Source organism: Ruditapes philippinarum, unplaced genomic scaffold (genome assembly GCF_026571515.1).
Source record: "Ruditapes philippinarum isolate M1 unplaced genomic scaffold, ASM2657151v2 ctg8659_1_1_1_1, whole genome shotgun sequence".
Lineage (NCBI taxonomy): Eukaryota > Metazoa > Mollusca > Bivalvia > Venerida > Veneridae > Ruditapes > Ruditapes philippinarum.
Genome location: NW_026862100.1, coordinates 44,869 through 63,518, shown reverse-complemented (window position 1 = coordinate 63,518; position 18,650 = coordinate 44,869). Strand labels below are relative to the sequence as shown.

The 18,650-nt window shown below is 32.6% G+C and overlaps 1 protein-coding gene across 1 annotated transcript; it reads right to left on the bottom strand.

Annotated features, from left to right (window-relative positions):
- Positions 1-4,389: 4,389 nt before the first annotated feature.
- On the bottom strand, positions 4,390-14,253 carry LOC132717913 (uncharacterized). Its single transcript, XM_060701496.1, has 5 exons — positions 13,098-14,253; positions 10,165-10,318; positions 8,865-8,927; positions 7,273-7,359; positions 4,390-5,073 (listed from the first exon to the last, which is right to left on the bottom strand). The coding sequence occupies exons 2-5, from the start codon at positions 10,262-10,264 to the stop codon at positions 4,949-4,951; spliced, it is 375 nt and encodes a 124-aa protein (XP_060557479.1). The 5' UTR covers positions 10,265-10,318; positions 13,098-14,253; the 3' UTR covers positions 4,390-4,948.
- Between the last annotated feature and the right edge of the window lie 4,397 nt (positions 14,254-18,650).

Genomic DNA, 18,650 nt, shown 5'->3' with positions numbered 1-18,650 from the left:
GAAAGTCAAGGTGCATTAGAAAGATTTCACCAGACTCTGAAAAATATGATAAGGTCATATTGTTTTGACACTGAAAAAGACTGGGATGAAGGCATCTATTTATTGTTATTTGCTGTAAGAGAATCTGTTCAGGAATCTCTTGGCTTTAGCCCTTTTAAATTAGTATTTGGTCACACTGTCCGAGGACCTTTAAAACTTCTTAAAGAGAATTTCCTGTCTGAAGATGACATATCTTTAAATTTGCTTCAGTATGTATCAGATTTTCGAAATATGTTGACTAATGCATGTGAGTTGGCTAGGCTTAATTTAAAATCAACACAAAGTAAAATGAAATCAAGGTATGATAAGAATGCTCATGAAAGAAGTTTTAGCACTGGTGATAGAGTACTTGCTCTTTTACCTATACCTGGAAAACCATTACAGGCAAGATACTTTGGTCCTTATACTATTGAAAAGAAAATCAGTGACCTTAATTATATTATTAATACTCCTGGGAGGCGAAAGCAAAACCAAATGTGTCACATAAATATGTTAAAAGAATATTTTGACAGAGATAGAAAATTAGTAAACCTATATCTTTTGTAAACTCTGTTCCACAAAATCAATGTTCAGTTGAATCTTATAGTTATGAAAATTTTGAAAAGTCTGATCCTAGTTCAGTAAAGCTTGAAAACTCTGATATTCTGAAATATCTGGATGAAAAACTTGCTCACTTAGAACCGTTGAAACGAGATAAACTGAAACAGCTTATTTATGAATATGAACATTTATTTCCTGATATTCCTACACGGACTGATAAAATACATCGTGACGTCATTCTTGAAAACTCTGAATCAATAAAACATCATCCATATAGAATGGTTCCTGTAAAACAAAAGTACCTAAGACAAGAAGTTCAGTATTTATTGGATAATGACTTTATTGAACCAAGTCAAAGCAGTTACAGCTCTCCATGTATTCTTGTACCGAAATCAAATGGAACATATAGAATGTGTACAGATTATCGTAAAGTGAACTCTGTAACAAAAACTGATTCATTTCCTATACCAAGAATTGATGACTGTATTGACAAATTGGAAAAGCAAAGTATGTAACAAAGTTTGATCTTCTAAAAGGATTCTGGCAAGTTCCACTTACTGATAGAGCTAAAGAAATATCAGCCTTTGTAACACCAGACAGCTTATATCAATATAAAGTCATGCCCTTTGGTATGAAAAACTCACCAGCATTTTTTCAGAGGCGTATAAACGTGGTAATATCTGGTCTACACGGATGTGACGCATACATTGATGACGCAATCATCTACTCTGATGAATGGGAGGAACATCTTAAAACTATAAGAGCTTTCTTCTACCGACTTAGCGATGCTAAATTGACAGTTAATCTTGCAAAAAGTGAATTTTGTCATTCAATTTTAACATTTTTAGGACATGTAGTGGGACAGGGTAAAGTAAAACCAATAGAAGCTAAGGTCAAAGATATCTCTGAATTTCCTGTGCCTACTTGTAAAAGACAACTGATGCGATTTCTTGGTATGGCAGGGTATTATCGTAAATTTTGTAATAATTTTTCGGTTATTGCAGAACCATTGACAAATTTACTGAAGAAAAGAAACAAATTCATTTGGAATGACAAGTGTCAAATGGCGTTTGACAGCCTTAAAATAGATAAATACAGAATCCCTAAAGAAAGCCCAACACGGCAAAATTGAAAATGTTGCAGGCTCGGTTTGATTGAGCCTGTTCATGGACGGTACTGGAAAGTGCATACTTAAGAGTGCACCAGTTCTCTTGGCACCAGATTTTAATAAAAACTTTAAGTTAGCTGTAGATGCTAGTGACATAGGTGCTGGAAGTGTATTGATCCAAGAAGACAACAATGGTGTTGACCATCCTGTTTGTTACTTTTCTAAAAAGTTTAATGAACATCAGAAAAATTACTCTACTATAGAGAAAGAGTGCCTTGCTCTTATTCTTGCTATTCAGCATTTTGAAGTTTATCTAACTTCTTCAAAGTTGCTTGTTGTTGTCTTTAGTGATCACAATCCCCTCACTTTCTTGCATTAACTTAAAAACAAAAATCAAAGGTTGTTGAGGTGGGGCTTGTTTTTGCAAGAATATAGTCTTGACATTAAACACATTAAAGGGAAAGATAATTTGATCCCTGGTGCACTTTCACGTGTCTAAAACTGTTATTTTTAAGTATTTTAAATTTAACATCTATATGATATGATTGATTATTTTTACTTCGTTGCTTGCTATTGTTTATAATACACATATATATGATTTTATGTATAAAATTGTTTAACATTTCTCCTACGTTATTCGTAAGTTACATTGTTTGGATTTATGTAAGAAAAATATTCATTTCATTCATATTTCTTTTTCTTGAAGAGGGGAAGTGTTATGTATACAACATATTACATGTATATAATTAATATCTGACCAGTTGGTATTTCCAATATTATCATTGTTCTATTTTTAGAACATAAACTACATGTATGTACTAGAACTTTCTTAACTGTTGCAGAAAACTCATGCATCATCTATTTAGATAGAAATTTCCGGAATGTTCTTTATTGTTGAAGTTTCTAGATTATGATTACTGTAGAAAATGGAAGACTATTCTGGAAACTTCTTAGCTTAATATATATAGGAGACATTTTTCATTCGTATCATCTTTCAAGTCATCAGTTACCTTTTAAGTCATCAGTTACCTTTTAAGTCATCAATATATTTGGAGTATTATTTAACTTGGATATTAAGTGATTTATTGGAGCTTGGATTATTTTAAAATAGTAAAAAAATATTCCTGTGGATTTTATTGTGGGAATTTATTCTAAAGTAGATTTTACTTGGATTTAACTGTGCTTATCAAAGAAGGATCATTCCAGGATCAAACATTTGAAATTTACATTTTTATTTGGACTTCAGGTATTTGTACACATAATTTGTTATTTTGATTTTTCTTTAATAATTTTTCTGTAATAAATTTGTTATTGTTACAATTTTGTTGCTGGCTTTTCTTTCTCGTTTCGCTTGGCTCGTAACACTTTACACTTCCATTTTACCAAGAATTCAAGATATTATCATGTTACCAACAAAGGGAATAACAGCCAGATTTTTCACAGTAAAACATGCAAGCTAGTTGACCATTCAAATCAAAGCATTGTGCATAATCCAATAAATTGTGAGCAGCCTTTACTGTAGCCTAACCTCTTTAAGTAATATGTCACACTGCGTACAGTAATTTTGATTCCTTAGATGAACTAGAAATGTGTCAAGAGGACACGGGTGACTCATACTCCACTGTTTTGCCAATCTACTGACTCTAGGTCAAATATTTTTTTGGTGTACATGCAACACAAGTTGAAAATTGAAAATCTTTTTACTAAGTCAAGTGCAAAAACTCTACAAATAAATCCACAAGCAAACCCAAATCAAGGTGCATAGCTCACATGGTGACCAGCATTCTTGTAAATTATCAGTACTACAAGTCAAATACTTTTGAGCTTTGCATGAACAAGTTGACAATTGCAAATTTATACTGTGTCAAAGGCAATAACTGAGAAAAATCCACAGGCAAACCCCAGGACTTTGTTCACAACTACACATGCTGACTAACATTCCTGTAAATTTTCATGACTCTTGGTCAAATACTTTGTGCTATGTGTGACACAACATGAGAATAGACCGACAAGTGTAAATCTAAATGCCCAATCCATAAAGTGGGGCACAATAAAACTTTAAAATTGATAATGAAGTTTAAAGTTTATCCTACACATTGTAGTTTGGGTGTTTTTGAAATAAAATTTCATCAAAAGATAAAATTTCAACACAGGCTTTTACATTTATACGAAACAAGATGATAAATACATGTTTTGATCTACAAAAGCAAACCATCTAAGTTAAGTTTTTTGCAAAGTTCACATGCTGTAATTTAATAGCATTGCAATGTTTTAATTGGTTAAATTTTGACTTAAATTATAAACAGACTTGTTCACAGTTTGCACGCAGATCCTTTCATTGCAAGTAGAACAGCTGTGCACTTGGTAAGTTTTTTTTATATCCTGCAATCAATGGTGCACAATATATCATAGAAAATTATATCTATAAAAAGAGACTCAGTAATCTGGTTATGAAGATTTGTGACAGGTTATATAAACAGCTGATTGGATATATAACCCAAGCCCCTAAGTCAGGGTTGTGTTGTAAACAACCGTTAATTATTATACGTTTTTATCACCTGTCAGGAATTTTAATAACAAATTTATAAAACAACAAACTTCCTCCTTTTTTTTGAGAAAAAAATAGATTTCTTAGAAAATTAACGAATGTATGATACAGCAAGCATCATTTCAGGGGAATAAAGAGAGATTTCTTTATATAACACTATATAAACATCACAATTATCCAAAGAAAAGCGACGTTACAAATGTGAAGTATATATAAAATCTATATAAACGTCACGATTATTCAATGAAAAGATGTTACAAACGTGCAGTATTATAAAAAGTAAGTTCTAACTGCATCAAGTTGTCCTGCTCAAAACATGTTTAAGGGTGTGGTAACAGTGGTGTTTATATTTGCGTCAAGTGAAACAAAACAACTGTTAGGTCACAGTTACCTTGTCGAAACTTCAAATTTTACTTATATGCATATTCAAAATTTTAATAGCTGTTGACAAATATGTTCATGTTTAAGACCCGTTTTGTGTAGGAAAGTAGCTTTAAAAAGTTCGTATATCATTATGCATTATCATTATGCAATTTATAATTTATTTTTTTTTTCAACTTGATTTGTTTATACACAGCAAACTTAGTTTTTTTCCATCATGGAAGTGCATTAAAGACACTACATTTTCTCTAAACATTCAAAACATCAAGTTTTCCAGGAACCTTTTCTTATTTAATTTTTCTGTGAACTGTTGTTCAATTGCACACTTTTCATTAATGTCCAGACATGTTTTTCTGAAATTTTAGCATTTTATTAGTCCTGTGTACACCATCTGTCAAAGGATTCTCCTCCCTCTTTTTTCCTTCTTTTCGTTCCCTGACTGCCTCATTACCACAAACTGAAAATCAGTAGAGAATGTATTTATAATCCTTTGCTGCTGAATTATTCTCTGTTTTGTTTTGTTTGCTAACCAACAAAATTTTAAAATTCAAATTCCAAATGACAACATTAATCTAGTTTAAATTCCTGTTTAAGTTCAAAATTAAGACAAAAGGACCATGATGTCCCTGAAGTCGCTCACCTGTATATTGGCCCCAGAGCGGGTCCAGTTTAAGCCCCGGGGCTTTTATTTGAACAAACTTGGTAGACACCCATTAGAAGATGTTTCATGTTAAATATCTAAGCTATAGGTCTTTGAGTATTTTAAAAGAAGAAGTTTTTACTACACACATAATTATAATGAAAAACAATGACCCCCCCCCCCTGCGGGTCTTATTTTTACCCCAGGGTTTTTATTGAACAAACTTGGTAGACACTCACTCAATGGTGTTTCATGATTAGTATCTAAACTCTAGCTCTTTATGTTTTTTAAAATAAAGGATTTTTTTTAGATTTACTTTACACATATAAAAGGAAAATCAATGATTTTCCCCCCTGCAGGGCCAATTGTAACCCAAGGGCTTTTATTTGAACAAACTTGGTAGACACCCGTAAGAAGATGTTTCATGCTCTAAGCTCTAGTTCGTTGGGTTTTTTTAAAAGAAGATTTTTTAAGTTTTTACTATATACATATACTTAAGAACAATGAGACCCCTGGGACAGGGCCAGTTTTGACCCCAGGGCTTTTATTTGAACAAACTTTGTAGACACTTACTAGAAGATGTTTCATGCTTAATATCTAAACTTTAGCTATTTGGGTTTTTTCAAAGAAGATTTTTAAGTTTTTACTCTATACACATATAAGGAAAATCAATGTCCCTCAGTGCGGGGCCAATTTTACCCCAAGGGCTTTTATTTGAACAAGCTTTGTAAACACTCACTAGTAGAAGTTTCATACTTAATATCTAAACTCTACCTATTTGGTTTTTTTCAAAGCAGATTTTTTAAGTTTTTGCTATACGCATATAAGGAAAAACAATGACCCCCCGGGTGAGGCCAATTTTGACCCAAGGGCATTTATTTAAACGAACTTTGTAGACACTCTCTAGAACATGTTTCATGCTAAATATCTTAGCTCTAGCTATTTGTTGTTTTTTTTTAAAGAAGATTTTTTAAGGTTTTACTATATGCATATATAGGAAAATCAATGACCCCCTTGGGCGTGGCCAATTTTGACCCCAGGGATTTTATTCAATCAAACTTAGTAGTTACTCACTAGAAGATGTTTCATGCCAAATATCTTAGCTCTAGCTCTTTGGGTTTTTAAAAGAAGTTATTAAAATTTTTCTTTCGGTTGCCATGGCAACAAGAGTTCTGCATGGAATTAAATTCTTTGAACAATTTTTTAAAGGGGACCACCAAAGAAACATTCCTGTGAAGTTAAGATGAAATTTGCTTAGCGGTTTATGAGGAGATATCATTCAAAGTTAATGTTTACGGATGACCGACGGCCGAATATGTATTAAAAGTGCTTAATAAACACAATTACAAAAATGTTTTTTCAATGGTGTATGTAACTGACAAGTTTAATTTACTAAATGATAAAATTATCTGTTAGCTGAATAAAACTAAACTCTGGTACTGAATGGACAGTTTTGATTCGATAAGACTGTGCTTTAGCTCATTTTAGTCTAGAACCATACTGACTGGCATGTAATTGACGCAGCTCATAATACAAACCAGACCTTGATTTTGTAGGGTTTTTTCCCCAGGATTTTGGAAATATGACCCATACCAATGGAATTGAGAATTTCAATGATGTTTAGTTAAACATTGAGAAAAAATCATGACATAAATTTTGCAAAGATTAAATGAATGCAAAAAATCAATGTCTAAAATGGGTTGGCATCTTCAAACATTAAAGCATCGTAACAGTGAAGAAGCCCTTACTTTGAAAGATTTTAGAATTTTTTATTCAATATTTTTATTTTTCAGTTGGGATTTTTTTGTTGTTGATTGAGAAAATAATATAATTTTCTCAATTGGGAATATAACCTATTATCAACTATGAAATAAGCAAAAAAAAAAAAAAAGATTTATGTATGCTGGACAAAATTAAATGCTGAAGATAAATAACACAAATTGGATGCGAATCAAATAGTTTACAAGTTTACAATAAATATCTATAATAAAGCTATGATAAAGAAAATACATTTACCACTGTGATCATCATCAAAAGTATATTCATCCTCAACATCTTCAGTCTCATTATCTTCAGCCTCAACATCTTCAGTCTCAACATCGGCTGTAAAACAAAGTACAGATGGTCAGATGGCACATCACTACTCAAAAGTTCACATGCTGATGAATATGTTTATTCAGACTTATCTGTCTGGCAGAAATATTTTTTCTAAGTTATATGTGACACTAAAACACTGAATGCCAATGAACAAAGGCTAACAAATATACTTCCTTCCATTGCATGATCAGGCAATGATGGAATAAAGCTTCACTGCAGGGAAAATTCTGAGGTGAGCTTTTGTGGGCAACTTTAGTCCATCTGCATGTGAATAAAATTATATGCAAACATACTGACCTTTCAAAAGCATATTTGCACATACATATACAGCAACTTTAAATGAACAAGAATTCATGATTTTAATAGAATGGGTTATGGTCATACCCTAATTAATTGTTCATTTTTATTGGATAAAATAAAGGTTGAAAAAAAAACATGGTTTGGGTTGGGAGTGTTAGCACCAGTGTAAATGAGCTACTTATTAGATGAGAAAAAGTTGCTGTGTTTTATTGAATATTTCTTTTAGTGTTTCAACACTATTGTTTCTTCAAGCCTAACAGCAATCAGAACGTCCTTGGCTATTATCTATAATAACCTCGGAAACAATATTGATTGAAAGTAGTTCTACCTCGTGATTTTAGATGTAATCAGAAACAGAGTTTGCAATGTAAAACATTTATTGTATATATTTGACATCCAAAGGAAAAAAGTATCTTTCAATGTAACTATGATTAAAAATATGTCTGACAACACTTTTTAATTAAACAATGCCCAGTCATGTACAATTTTAAACAAATCCGACTTAATGTCAACAGGTTTACATTTTGTACTTTCGGTTTCTACAACAATAATAATAAATATATAAATAATGTATTGAATGCTTTTATATCTATGAATTCACTTATTTGAGGTGGACATTTACTTCATATATTGGAAATAAACTTGTCAACAACTCCCAGCATTAAATAACTATTTGTTTACATGTTTAGTTTCTAAGTGTAGGTTAGACCGACATACCGTATCAGTTCTGTGTATTCCCACTATTGTGTTCAAGGTCCTTGTCTGAACTGACAGAAAGGGCCAAAATGTTGCGATTGGGTTAACAAGTGATAGAGATTTGATTGTAAATTGTTCAAATTTTGAGATCATTGATTTGAATTGATTTGAATTTTCATTTGTATATAATGTGGTATTTTGCAAGTATATAGCTGAATGTTATCATTCATTAACATAAATGTGTAGAAATCTATTATTAGCACCCTAACCTTAACCCCTAACTCAATCCAAAGGAAGAATACCATGCACGTTATCTTCCTACCAAATATTAAAGATATATGTCAGTTAATAAAGGCTGTGCCGGCAAAAGATTAAAAACTCTATTTTTAGCAATGATGACCATGACCCAACTGACCCCTAACTGACCCCTAACTCAGTCTTAAGGAACTTCTGAAAACCATGCAAGTTATCATCGTACCAAATACGAAAAACATGTGTAAAAATATATATGTTACCATTTTCAGTGTGATCATCAGAAGAAGTATTGTTTTCATCTTCAACTTCAGCCTTATCATCAGCTATAAAACAATGTTTCAACTATTTATCAAAGCAGTAACGCTATCTTCATTGTAGTAAAGTACCATTAGCTTCATTTACCATAATGATCAAGGGCTCTAGACACACATCTTACAATATAAGGACTTTCACTACAGAATGTATGTTACTAAGTTAAAGGCAAAACATTTACTCACAAAAAAATCACCTTTTCATTTTACAAGTGATCAAAAGGCACTTTTGACCAGCTCTGACCATAAAAATAAAATTTTGGTGTGAGGAATTGACCAAAATATTGCAGTTAAAAGTCACTAAAGGTTCCCATTTTATGCTCAAATGACAAGTGCTCAGAAATCCTTCTTCAGAGTTTTGTTGCTCCCTTGCAGGCGACTTATTTACACACTTCACAGCAGGATTTTGGCTACATTTGTGTTTCTCCATGAAAACCAAAATATTCACTACATTTTAATGTAGCAAAATGAATGCTCAGAAAGATCAACAGAGTGACTATAAATGACAAACTATGTTGTCAAACAAGTTATATATCACATATTATATGTTGTGAAACCTTACAAACTTTGGTGCTCCCTTGCAATCAATTAATGTACACACTTTCAGTGACAACAGGATTTTGGCTATGTGTGTGTTACTCCATAAAAAACAAATTATTCACTACATCTTATCATAACAAAGTAAATGCCCTAAATTATTAAAGGAGAGACAACAAACCCCAAAATGGGTTGTCAAACAGGATAAAGTGTTAATATGTTGCTAAAATTGACAAATTTTGTTGCTCTCTTGCAGTTGACAAATTTATACACTTCCTACAACAACAGGACTTTGGCTACACACAACACGCAAGCTAAAATCTTGGTTTCAAGTCAAATAAATTTCCAAATTTCATGTCACATTAAATGGTCTTGCTAATTTACAATTAAAAATTAATGTGAAGGAAAACTATTGAGCCCCCCCCCCCCCCAAAAAAATCAAACTTAAGCAGTAATCACTCGACCGAGACAGTGGCCAAATCAATGAAACAACAGAACAGGACTTATGAGGTTGGCATAAAAACATGTAGGGTACCACGAAAACCCAGGAAAGATCAGAATACCTGAACCAAAATTTATTTTATACTCAAAAGATAACAGTGTAATTGCTAAGAAAACGTCATTTGATAATTAGTCCATAATACACATAATTCTATGATTCAGTATTATAATATTGATTTTGAAGAAACAGACAAGAGAAAATAATGCATACCAAAATGCTGAGCCTCTAAAATTGTAAATGAATCTGTGGCCACAAGACAATGATACTTCTCGTCTTTGGCCCTCATCTGCAGACACAGTTTCTCCTGCATAATGCAAGACAAAATCACCTTTATTTCTATTCATCAATGTTTTGACACCTCTTCCTGCAAGATTTATTTTCAAAGTTATTAATACAAATTGGTTCTAATAAGCCTGCTATGATAAACATTTTTAACAGGTGAGCTGAGATCAGGGTAGGAATCACTAGCAAGGTTTTGTTATAACCCTGGTAAGAAAGCAAGTTGTTTTTTTTGTTTCATTTTATTCAATCATTAAATAATATCAATGTTTAATATCTACCTTGTTAACATCACAAATCACGTTACTGATCATTTTGAAAAGTAAATGCCTACAGGTGAATAGATTTGGAAGAGAGTGTGGTTACTTTGCCCCAGGAAAGACAAATCACACCAGAAGATATCAAGAGGGCCATGATGGCCCTGAAAATTGCTCACCTGTATATAGGCCCCCGGGGCGGGGTCAATTTTAACCAAGGGGCATTTAGTTGAACAAACTTGGTAGACACCTATTTGAAGAATGATGTTTCATGATAAATATCTAAGCTCTATGAAGATTTTATAAGTTTTTACTATACACATATCGGAAAAAACAATGACCCCCTCTAAGTGGGGCCAATTTTGTCCTCAGGGCTTTTGTTTGAACAAACTTGTTAGAAACTCACTAGAAAATAATTAAGGCTTAATATCTAAACTCTAGCTCTTTGGGTTTTTTTAACAGAAGCTTTTTAAGTTTTTACTATACATATAAGGAAAATCAATGATCACGGGGCAGGGACAATTTTAACCCCAGGGCCCTTATTTGAACAAATATGGTAGACACCCATTAGAAGATATTTCATGCTAAATATCTTAGCTCTAGCTCTAAAGCTTTTTTTAAGAAGATTTTTTAAGTCTTTACTATATACATTAAAAAAAAAAAAACAATGACCCCCTGGTGCGGGCTAATTTTGTCCCCAGGGCTTTTATTTCAACAAATTTGGTAGACACCCACTAGAAGATGTTTAATGCTTAATAGCTAAGCTCTAGCTATTTGGGTTGTTTAAAAGAAAGTTTTTTTTTTGTTTTTACTATATACAAGATAGGAAAATCAATGACCCCCGAGCGGGCCAATTTTGACCCCAGGGCATTCATTTGAATAAACTTGGTAGACACTGACTAGATGATGTTTCATGCCAAATATTTAAGCTCTAGCTTTTAGAATATTTTTTTTTAATTTTTTCTTTCGGTTGCCATGGCAACCAAATTCTGCTTGGAATTAAATTTTTTGAACAATTTGTAAAGTTGACTGCCAAAGGAACATTCCTGTGAAGTTTAGATGAAATTGGCTTAGCGGTTTATGAGATGTCGTTTAAAGTAAAAGTTTACCGACGGACGACGGACGTATGGACGAACGCCGGGCGAAAATCGATCACAAAAGCTCACCATGTCACTGTGTGACAGGTGAGCTAAAAATGTGATTTAATTACTATATTAAACTCTATAAAAAACCAAGAGCCTCTGCTGGGCAGGGGCAACAATCAGCTTTTTTTTCCTTTCTCTAAAAGCATACAAATAAAGATAATAAATAAATCTTAAAGAAAAATGTTAAGTTTTCCTTTTTTAGATTTTAATAGGTCTGTCTTGTCACACTAGTTTTGACCAGGCATAAATCCTTTCCATAAATGAAAGACAATGTTAAAATATAATCAAAATTCAATGATTGGATGGTCCAGATCATCTCTAGGTAATATCTAAATTATTCCACATGTCTGTTTGGTCCTGAGTGTTGTTTTGCTTACAGATGAACCAAATATGTACATAAGTTACAATATTATTTGACGGTCAAGGACAATTTAAGCTCAAGGTCAGTTCAACCTTTCAGAAGGTCTTGTCTTGAATGTTGTTTTGTCTAATTATGAATATATTCCATTTCTAATTACAAAGTTACAGTCAATAAAAGCAAAAACAGTGAAAATTCAATAACTTAACCTTCAAAGTAAATGATATATAAAGCCAAGGTCAATTTGAGTTTGATATACATGAAGTTCTAATCCTAAAGAATGTTTTGTTATAATATGAAGTCAATCCAATCAATAACAACAAAGTTACAGCCAGTTACAGCAAAAATGAAAATTTCAATAATTTGACCTTCAAATTTTAATGTTGAATTCTGCTTAAGTCTGTGCTAGGGGGCGTGGACGGTAACTTGCACTTTCCAGTACCTTCCATGAACAGGCCGAATCAAACCGAGCCAGCAACATTTTACAATTTTGCTGTGTTGGGTTAGGGTTTCAAAGTTAAGATCATATATGAGTGAAGAACAAGGTCTGTCTGGTTAACTAACAGGGCTATCCTAAAAGATTATTATATTCAAGTTGAAGACAATCCATTTAAAAATTTCAAAGTTTTAGCCATTAAAAGCAAGAAGCAAAAAAATTTTAGACATTTGACCTTAGAGGTTTAGGTCATTTATGGATGAAGGTCAAGGTTTAAGTCTAGTCTACTGAAAGGTCTTGTCCTGAAAGTTCTTGTTGCCAAGTATAAAGGAAATACACCAAGAACTTAAACATATATGATCAAGATACACGTTTGCAGACAGCAACGGGAATGGGAACGGTAACAACGACAAGACTAAACAATACCTCTATTTTTTCTTTAAAAAAAAGCTAAAAAATGACCCAAGGTGGACCAATGTCTTTATCAATTTTTAAGGTGATGCTAGAAGCTCTGGGCATTATAGTTTCCACATGTTTTCATATATAATAATATATACACTTATTGGCCCTTGGGCACGCCCAATTTTGATTTCAGGATACTGAAGCCATCACAATAGGTTAAAAAAATTCTTTGAAACAATCAAGCTAAATGGGAATGTAAATCTTACTTTTAAATCATACAATTGGATGGCATAACCGTCTGGGTCAACATTTCTGTTTACCCACTCAAGGGCAATAGCCTGCTGTGTTTTACTTTCTGGTTATTTGAGATACATTATCTGCCAGAAAATATAAAATATTCAGTGGTAAAGCAGAAGATTTTTCATCATACTTAAAATGGTTTGCAATTTGCAAACCAACCAACAACATGTTGACGCAATTTTAGCAATTTTTGTTTAAAAGAGGTAAAATTACTAGTCTACTATTATCTAAAAGTTACCATTCAGTGAATGTAAACAAGTGTGTGTAAATGGTACATCTGTTATGATTGGTGTATGACCAAGATTGAAAAGTTGTTGTATATCACTATATTCGGATTTTCGATTTTTGAAAACATCAATTATTAATATTCAAGTAAATTTTCAGTCCCATGACCCAAGCCATTGGTTTAATCGAGGCTGGACTGTATTACCAATTGTAATATTTCCTCCTCATTTTGTTAATCTTTACAAAAATAAGTAATTTATTTCACAAAGCTTAAAAAATTTGCACAGTTGTAAAGGGGTGCATAAAAGACATTTTAAAAAGCATTTTACATATAAGGGCAATTGTAACTGACCAGACCTCATATATTTAAAATATATAATCTAATCTCTTTACAGGGCATACCCTTATACAACTTATTTATATATATCAATCTCACTGAAGTTCAGATCTACTTGTTTCTTTTATGCAGATTTGATGACATCTGTACATGTTTCTCCTTTATATGTTTGCCACTAAAGCCCCTTTCTTTCATGGTGTGTTAACCATTGTTAGCAAAGCGTCTGCATGCACAAACCGCTTGTTTACACAGACTGTACATGTCTAGATCCCAGATACCGTGACTGATTGTAGAACAGTTAAAAGTCAGACAGACAATGTGCCGATAGCGACAGAGAATGGGTAAGAAATTTATACATACACACAAATACCGGGAATAGATAAATTTTGGACACTCAAACAATAATGCAAACAGGATGGCCCTAATAATAGGATAAATAACTTATTGAAAAGACATCTAATTAAGGTAAATTATGACTGTACCATGGAAAACACGCTTTGCAAATTTCAATTCGAGAAATTATTGCGTCAAATATATATACAAGAGCTGTCGATAGGACAGCAACGCTCGACTATTCTTAGTGCTTGATAGTAAAAAAAGCCTTGATTAAAAGGTACAATTTTCTAAGTGAAGAAAAAGGCAAAACTTTTTCTTTAAATCCATATTACAGTTATAGGCCTTGGAGAGAGTCCTATTATGCTCTCAAAGAAGAGTATAAAACTTCAACATGTTTCAAAGCCTTATGTCAATGGACTTTGAAAATATTTGAGGTATTACAAAAACTTTAACGTAAATTCTAAGTCAAAAAATACATTCTGTCAAAATGCTTGATAGAGTCACCTCCTTCTGTTTACAGGTTGGGGTCATGATGGTGAACAAGTGTGCAAAGTTTCAAAGCCATATGTCAATGGACTTTGAAAATATTTGAGGTATTACAAAAACTTTAACATAATTGGTTACGCCGACGCAGACGCCGACGCTCGGGTGACTACAGTACTTATTTTTATCGAATAGTCGAGCTTATTAAAATATAGATGTCATGGCCCCAGATAAGTTGCATACATGTATAAATTTGCATGAAAATGAAACGTTCAAACATGTTAATGAACATGTTAATGAAATTTCAAGCTTAAAAGTACTCATAAAATTCAGTTTAAACACTGAACAGCATTTCTTTGTAGCAAGAGGGCCATGGTGGCCCTGAAATCGCTCATCTGTATAAAGCCCCCCGGATGGGGCCAAATTTATTCCAAGGGCTTTAAATGGAACAAACTTGTTAGACACTCAGTAGAAGGGCTTCATGCAAAATATCTTAGCTCTAGCTCTAGACGGTTTTTTAACCTTTTACCCAATGAGCATATTGTGAAAAATGGCCGTTTTCATTGAAAAGCCTCTTGTTACAAGTTCAAACTGCTATGAAACTATGAAAAATGCTTCAATACTGATAAAACTTGGCACAAATGTTGACTGGACCATAGCCTCTGTAACAGCATGCTCAATCGTAATTTCCTGTTAACGTGGCAATGGGGGACATCTCAAAATTGCAAAAAAATCACTATTTTGCATTGTTTTTTTTTTATCAAAACTGATTTCAAAGTGCTGCAACTTCTCAACGAATTGATATAGAGTACAGGGCTTTTCAGTGTTGGTTACTAGTTACCATAAGATCGACCTAAGGCAATTTTTAGCCTGTCACATACCCAAAATTTTCTTGGCAATGAGAGGGACTACCGCCACCCTTCTACCTCCTAACAGAAAGGGGCACATCCATCCTTCTGGCAACCCCTTGATGTACCAGGGAAGAGGGGTGGGTGGTGCAGCGCCGAAAAAGTTATCACTTTTTAACTGCATTTCTCAATTGGGGCCTAAATATGGCATTATTTCACAGTTTGAGGTCTAAGTGGGAGGGGGGCAAAAAGGCGTAAAAACACGTCTATATGAGGTAAAAGGTTAAAAGAAGACATTTAAAGTTTTTTTGGTTGCCATGACAACTAGAGTACTGCATGGAATTAAGTTCTTTGAACAATTTTTAAAGGTGACCACCAAAGGAAGATTTCTGTGAAGTTTTGATGAAATTGGCTTAGCGGTTTATAAGGAGATGTCATTTAAAGTAAAAGTTTACGGACGCCGGACGAAATGCAATCACAAATGCTCACCCTGTCACTTTGTGACAGGTGAGCTAAAAACAAACCAAAACTAAAATCATTGTTTACCATTATAAGCCTGGGCAATGAAAATGCAAGTGTCAACCAGTATAGTTTCATCAATAATTATTATTAACATATATATGTGTAGTATGGTTAAGTTATTAAAGCAATGAAAACATAATAATGGTGCAAAAAATATCACTGTAAAAGTTTAAACAAATAATTCATATTTTAAGCCAATAACGTTTTATCCTTGTTAAAACAATATTTGGTTATATTCAAACATTTCTTAATTAGACCCTGGAATCTAAACCATTTTATTTTTTTTTTAATTTATATAATTATTTATTTATTTTTGCTCTTCTGTGTATCGGCATATTGATTTGTTCCTTTGACCAAGACATTGTAAACATTTACTGAAATTCACAGGTCATGTACACTGAAATAATAAAATAAACAGCACTATCACACCTTCGGGCACATGTTTTGTGTCAAACCGGTGTTATCAGTGTCTTTACAACCAATAACTTGTAGAAAAAATAGAACCTGTTCTAATTTTCTTGTAAGAAATTATCTTCATGGATGTCACATATTTTCCCTTTAAAAAACATTCAAGTAGGGTGTCTACATTATCCAATACAAGAGAATATGATACTATCATTCAAGACTTGGATAGGTGTAGACACAGCCTTACTAAGAAATACATTCATTGTCTATAATTAATGAAATGTACTTTGTGACAGCTATTGTTTTGCAATTATTCATGTAGTCCTTCATTAAAAGACATCGCATTTTCTTTTTTTACAATGTGACGTTTATCGTAAAATGCGATTTGACCCATGTAAAAAATAGCTTCAAATCCGCGGTTATGTCTAAATATTTGGACTAGTATTCATGGTACTTTTATCTCACCTGACATTTGAACTAAGTCCACTGAGGCTTCATGGAATGGCAAATACGCATTACATTGAGGGTTCTATTGATAAATGCCCTATGAACACATCTGTTGATGTTTTTAAATTCAAAATTTCACACTGTTAAGTTATGCTTCAGGTGTGTGCTATGACTCCAGGTATAGAAGCTGAATAAAAAAGATTCACATGTATCTGTAGAAAAATATAAAAACAGCTTAGTAGAGTTCCCAGATACAAAATCATGGGTAACAATGCTTAGTTTAATTTGATATAATTATTAAATTGGCAAATAAAAAACATTAAAAAAAAATAGGAATCTGAATGTTACAAACTTTCTATGGAGTATAAATATATGCAATTATATACATTATACAGTGCAGCGTTTTTTTTTCCTTTAATTACTTATACCAGAAAACAGCATAGTTCCCAAATGAAAAAAGACAGCAAAATTCTCAGTTCATATCTGCAAAGAGCCCAAAATAACACTGAAAATTCCTCAAAAATCTGCAAATTTAAAGCTAAACAAACCAGTATAATGGATGCTTCCATGATGATAAGTGATATAAGATAAAAACCGAGTATAACCACAAATTCGATATTCGTACTTTTAGTGTTTCACACCCAAACATTTTTATGTATAATTGTTTTCTTTTTTTTTCAACCTAAAGTAACAAAAAAATCATTGAAGTTAATAATACACGGTTTTTAAGTGTATATTATGCATATTATACATATTTTCCTGGATAAAAGGAACTCCCAATGAATATTTTGCATCTAATGTAAAATTCCCAATTTGAGTTAAACCAAAGCATAATTTTTTAACAATCTGTCCGGTACCGGCACCATTTCCCCAAAGCAGGTGTAAAAACACTGCAGTGTCATGTATAAATAATATAATCATTACACTCCTTGAAATGTACATTTTGGTTGACATGACAAGAATTCCATCCATTTCAGAAATATTTTTTGAATTGAATTATAAAGTAGATAACATGTACATATATACAGTAAATAATTTTTACGAAAATAAATTAAAATACAATTTTTTTTATCGAAACTCAAGAAATTAAATCAATTTATTCATTTACACTTTTGAAGGATATTGAAATTAGTTAAAATCATTAACTCAGGTGAGACATTTGTCTAAGAACTAAAAAAATAAGGTTTGTTTCTGCGACCGGGGCGCAGCCATTTTGTTTTGGCTAAATTATTGACGAATTTATATTACAGTATAAAATCCGTTACGCCCGTACCGGGACCTCTTTTCGTCAGATTATTTTTTTTGGAAGGCTGTAAAAAAGTTTCGGTCGGCGCTAAAATGTTACGGTCGGTCGGGTTACCAGAAAGAAACTTTTTTAAGGCCTAATATGCAACAGATAGTAGTTTCATTGCTTTAATGTTCAAGTTTTGCATCTGACCTTGTGTAAAGCCCTTCTTTAGTTATTATGGGTGTTTCTTTCGTTGAAAGTTTAAAAATTTCTGAAGCCGAGCCATCAAAATGGATCAATTTATATCAAAACATACACAAATATGTAATAATTGATCAAAACTCGACAGGACCTTATGTTAACCCTATGAACGTGTAGCAAATGAAGTAAAAAACTTGTTTAATTGTATGAGACCGTACTTAAGACCTTACTTGGAGGCTAACAACAATTGTATGTATTCCTATGCAAATCATTTTCAAACCTTACTTTATTTGTACATACTCGTCCTACATTCAAGTCTAACTCATACCAACTAATCCCAAGGCACAGTTGGAGCTGAAAACTCATACCAGTCAATCCATGTATAACCAAGTATACCTTATTGGAACCGTGTGTGAGACAAGCTAAACACAGTTATCTACAATCTCAAATTTACAATTTTTAAAAAATCTCCTTTGCGTACTTAAGT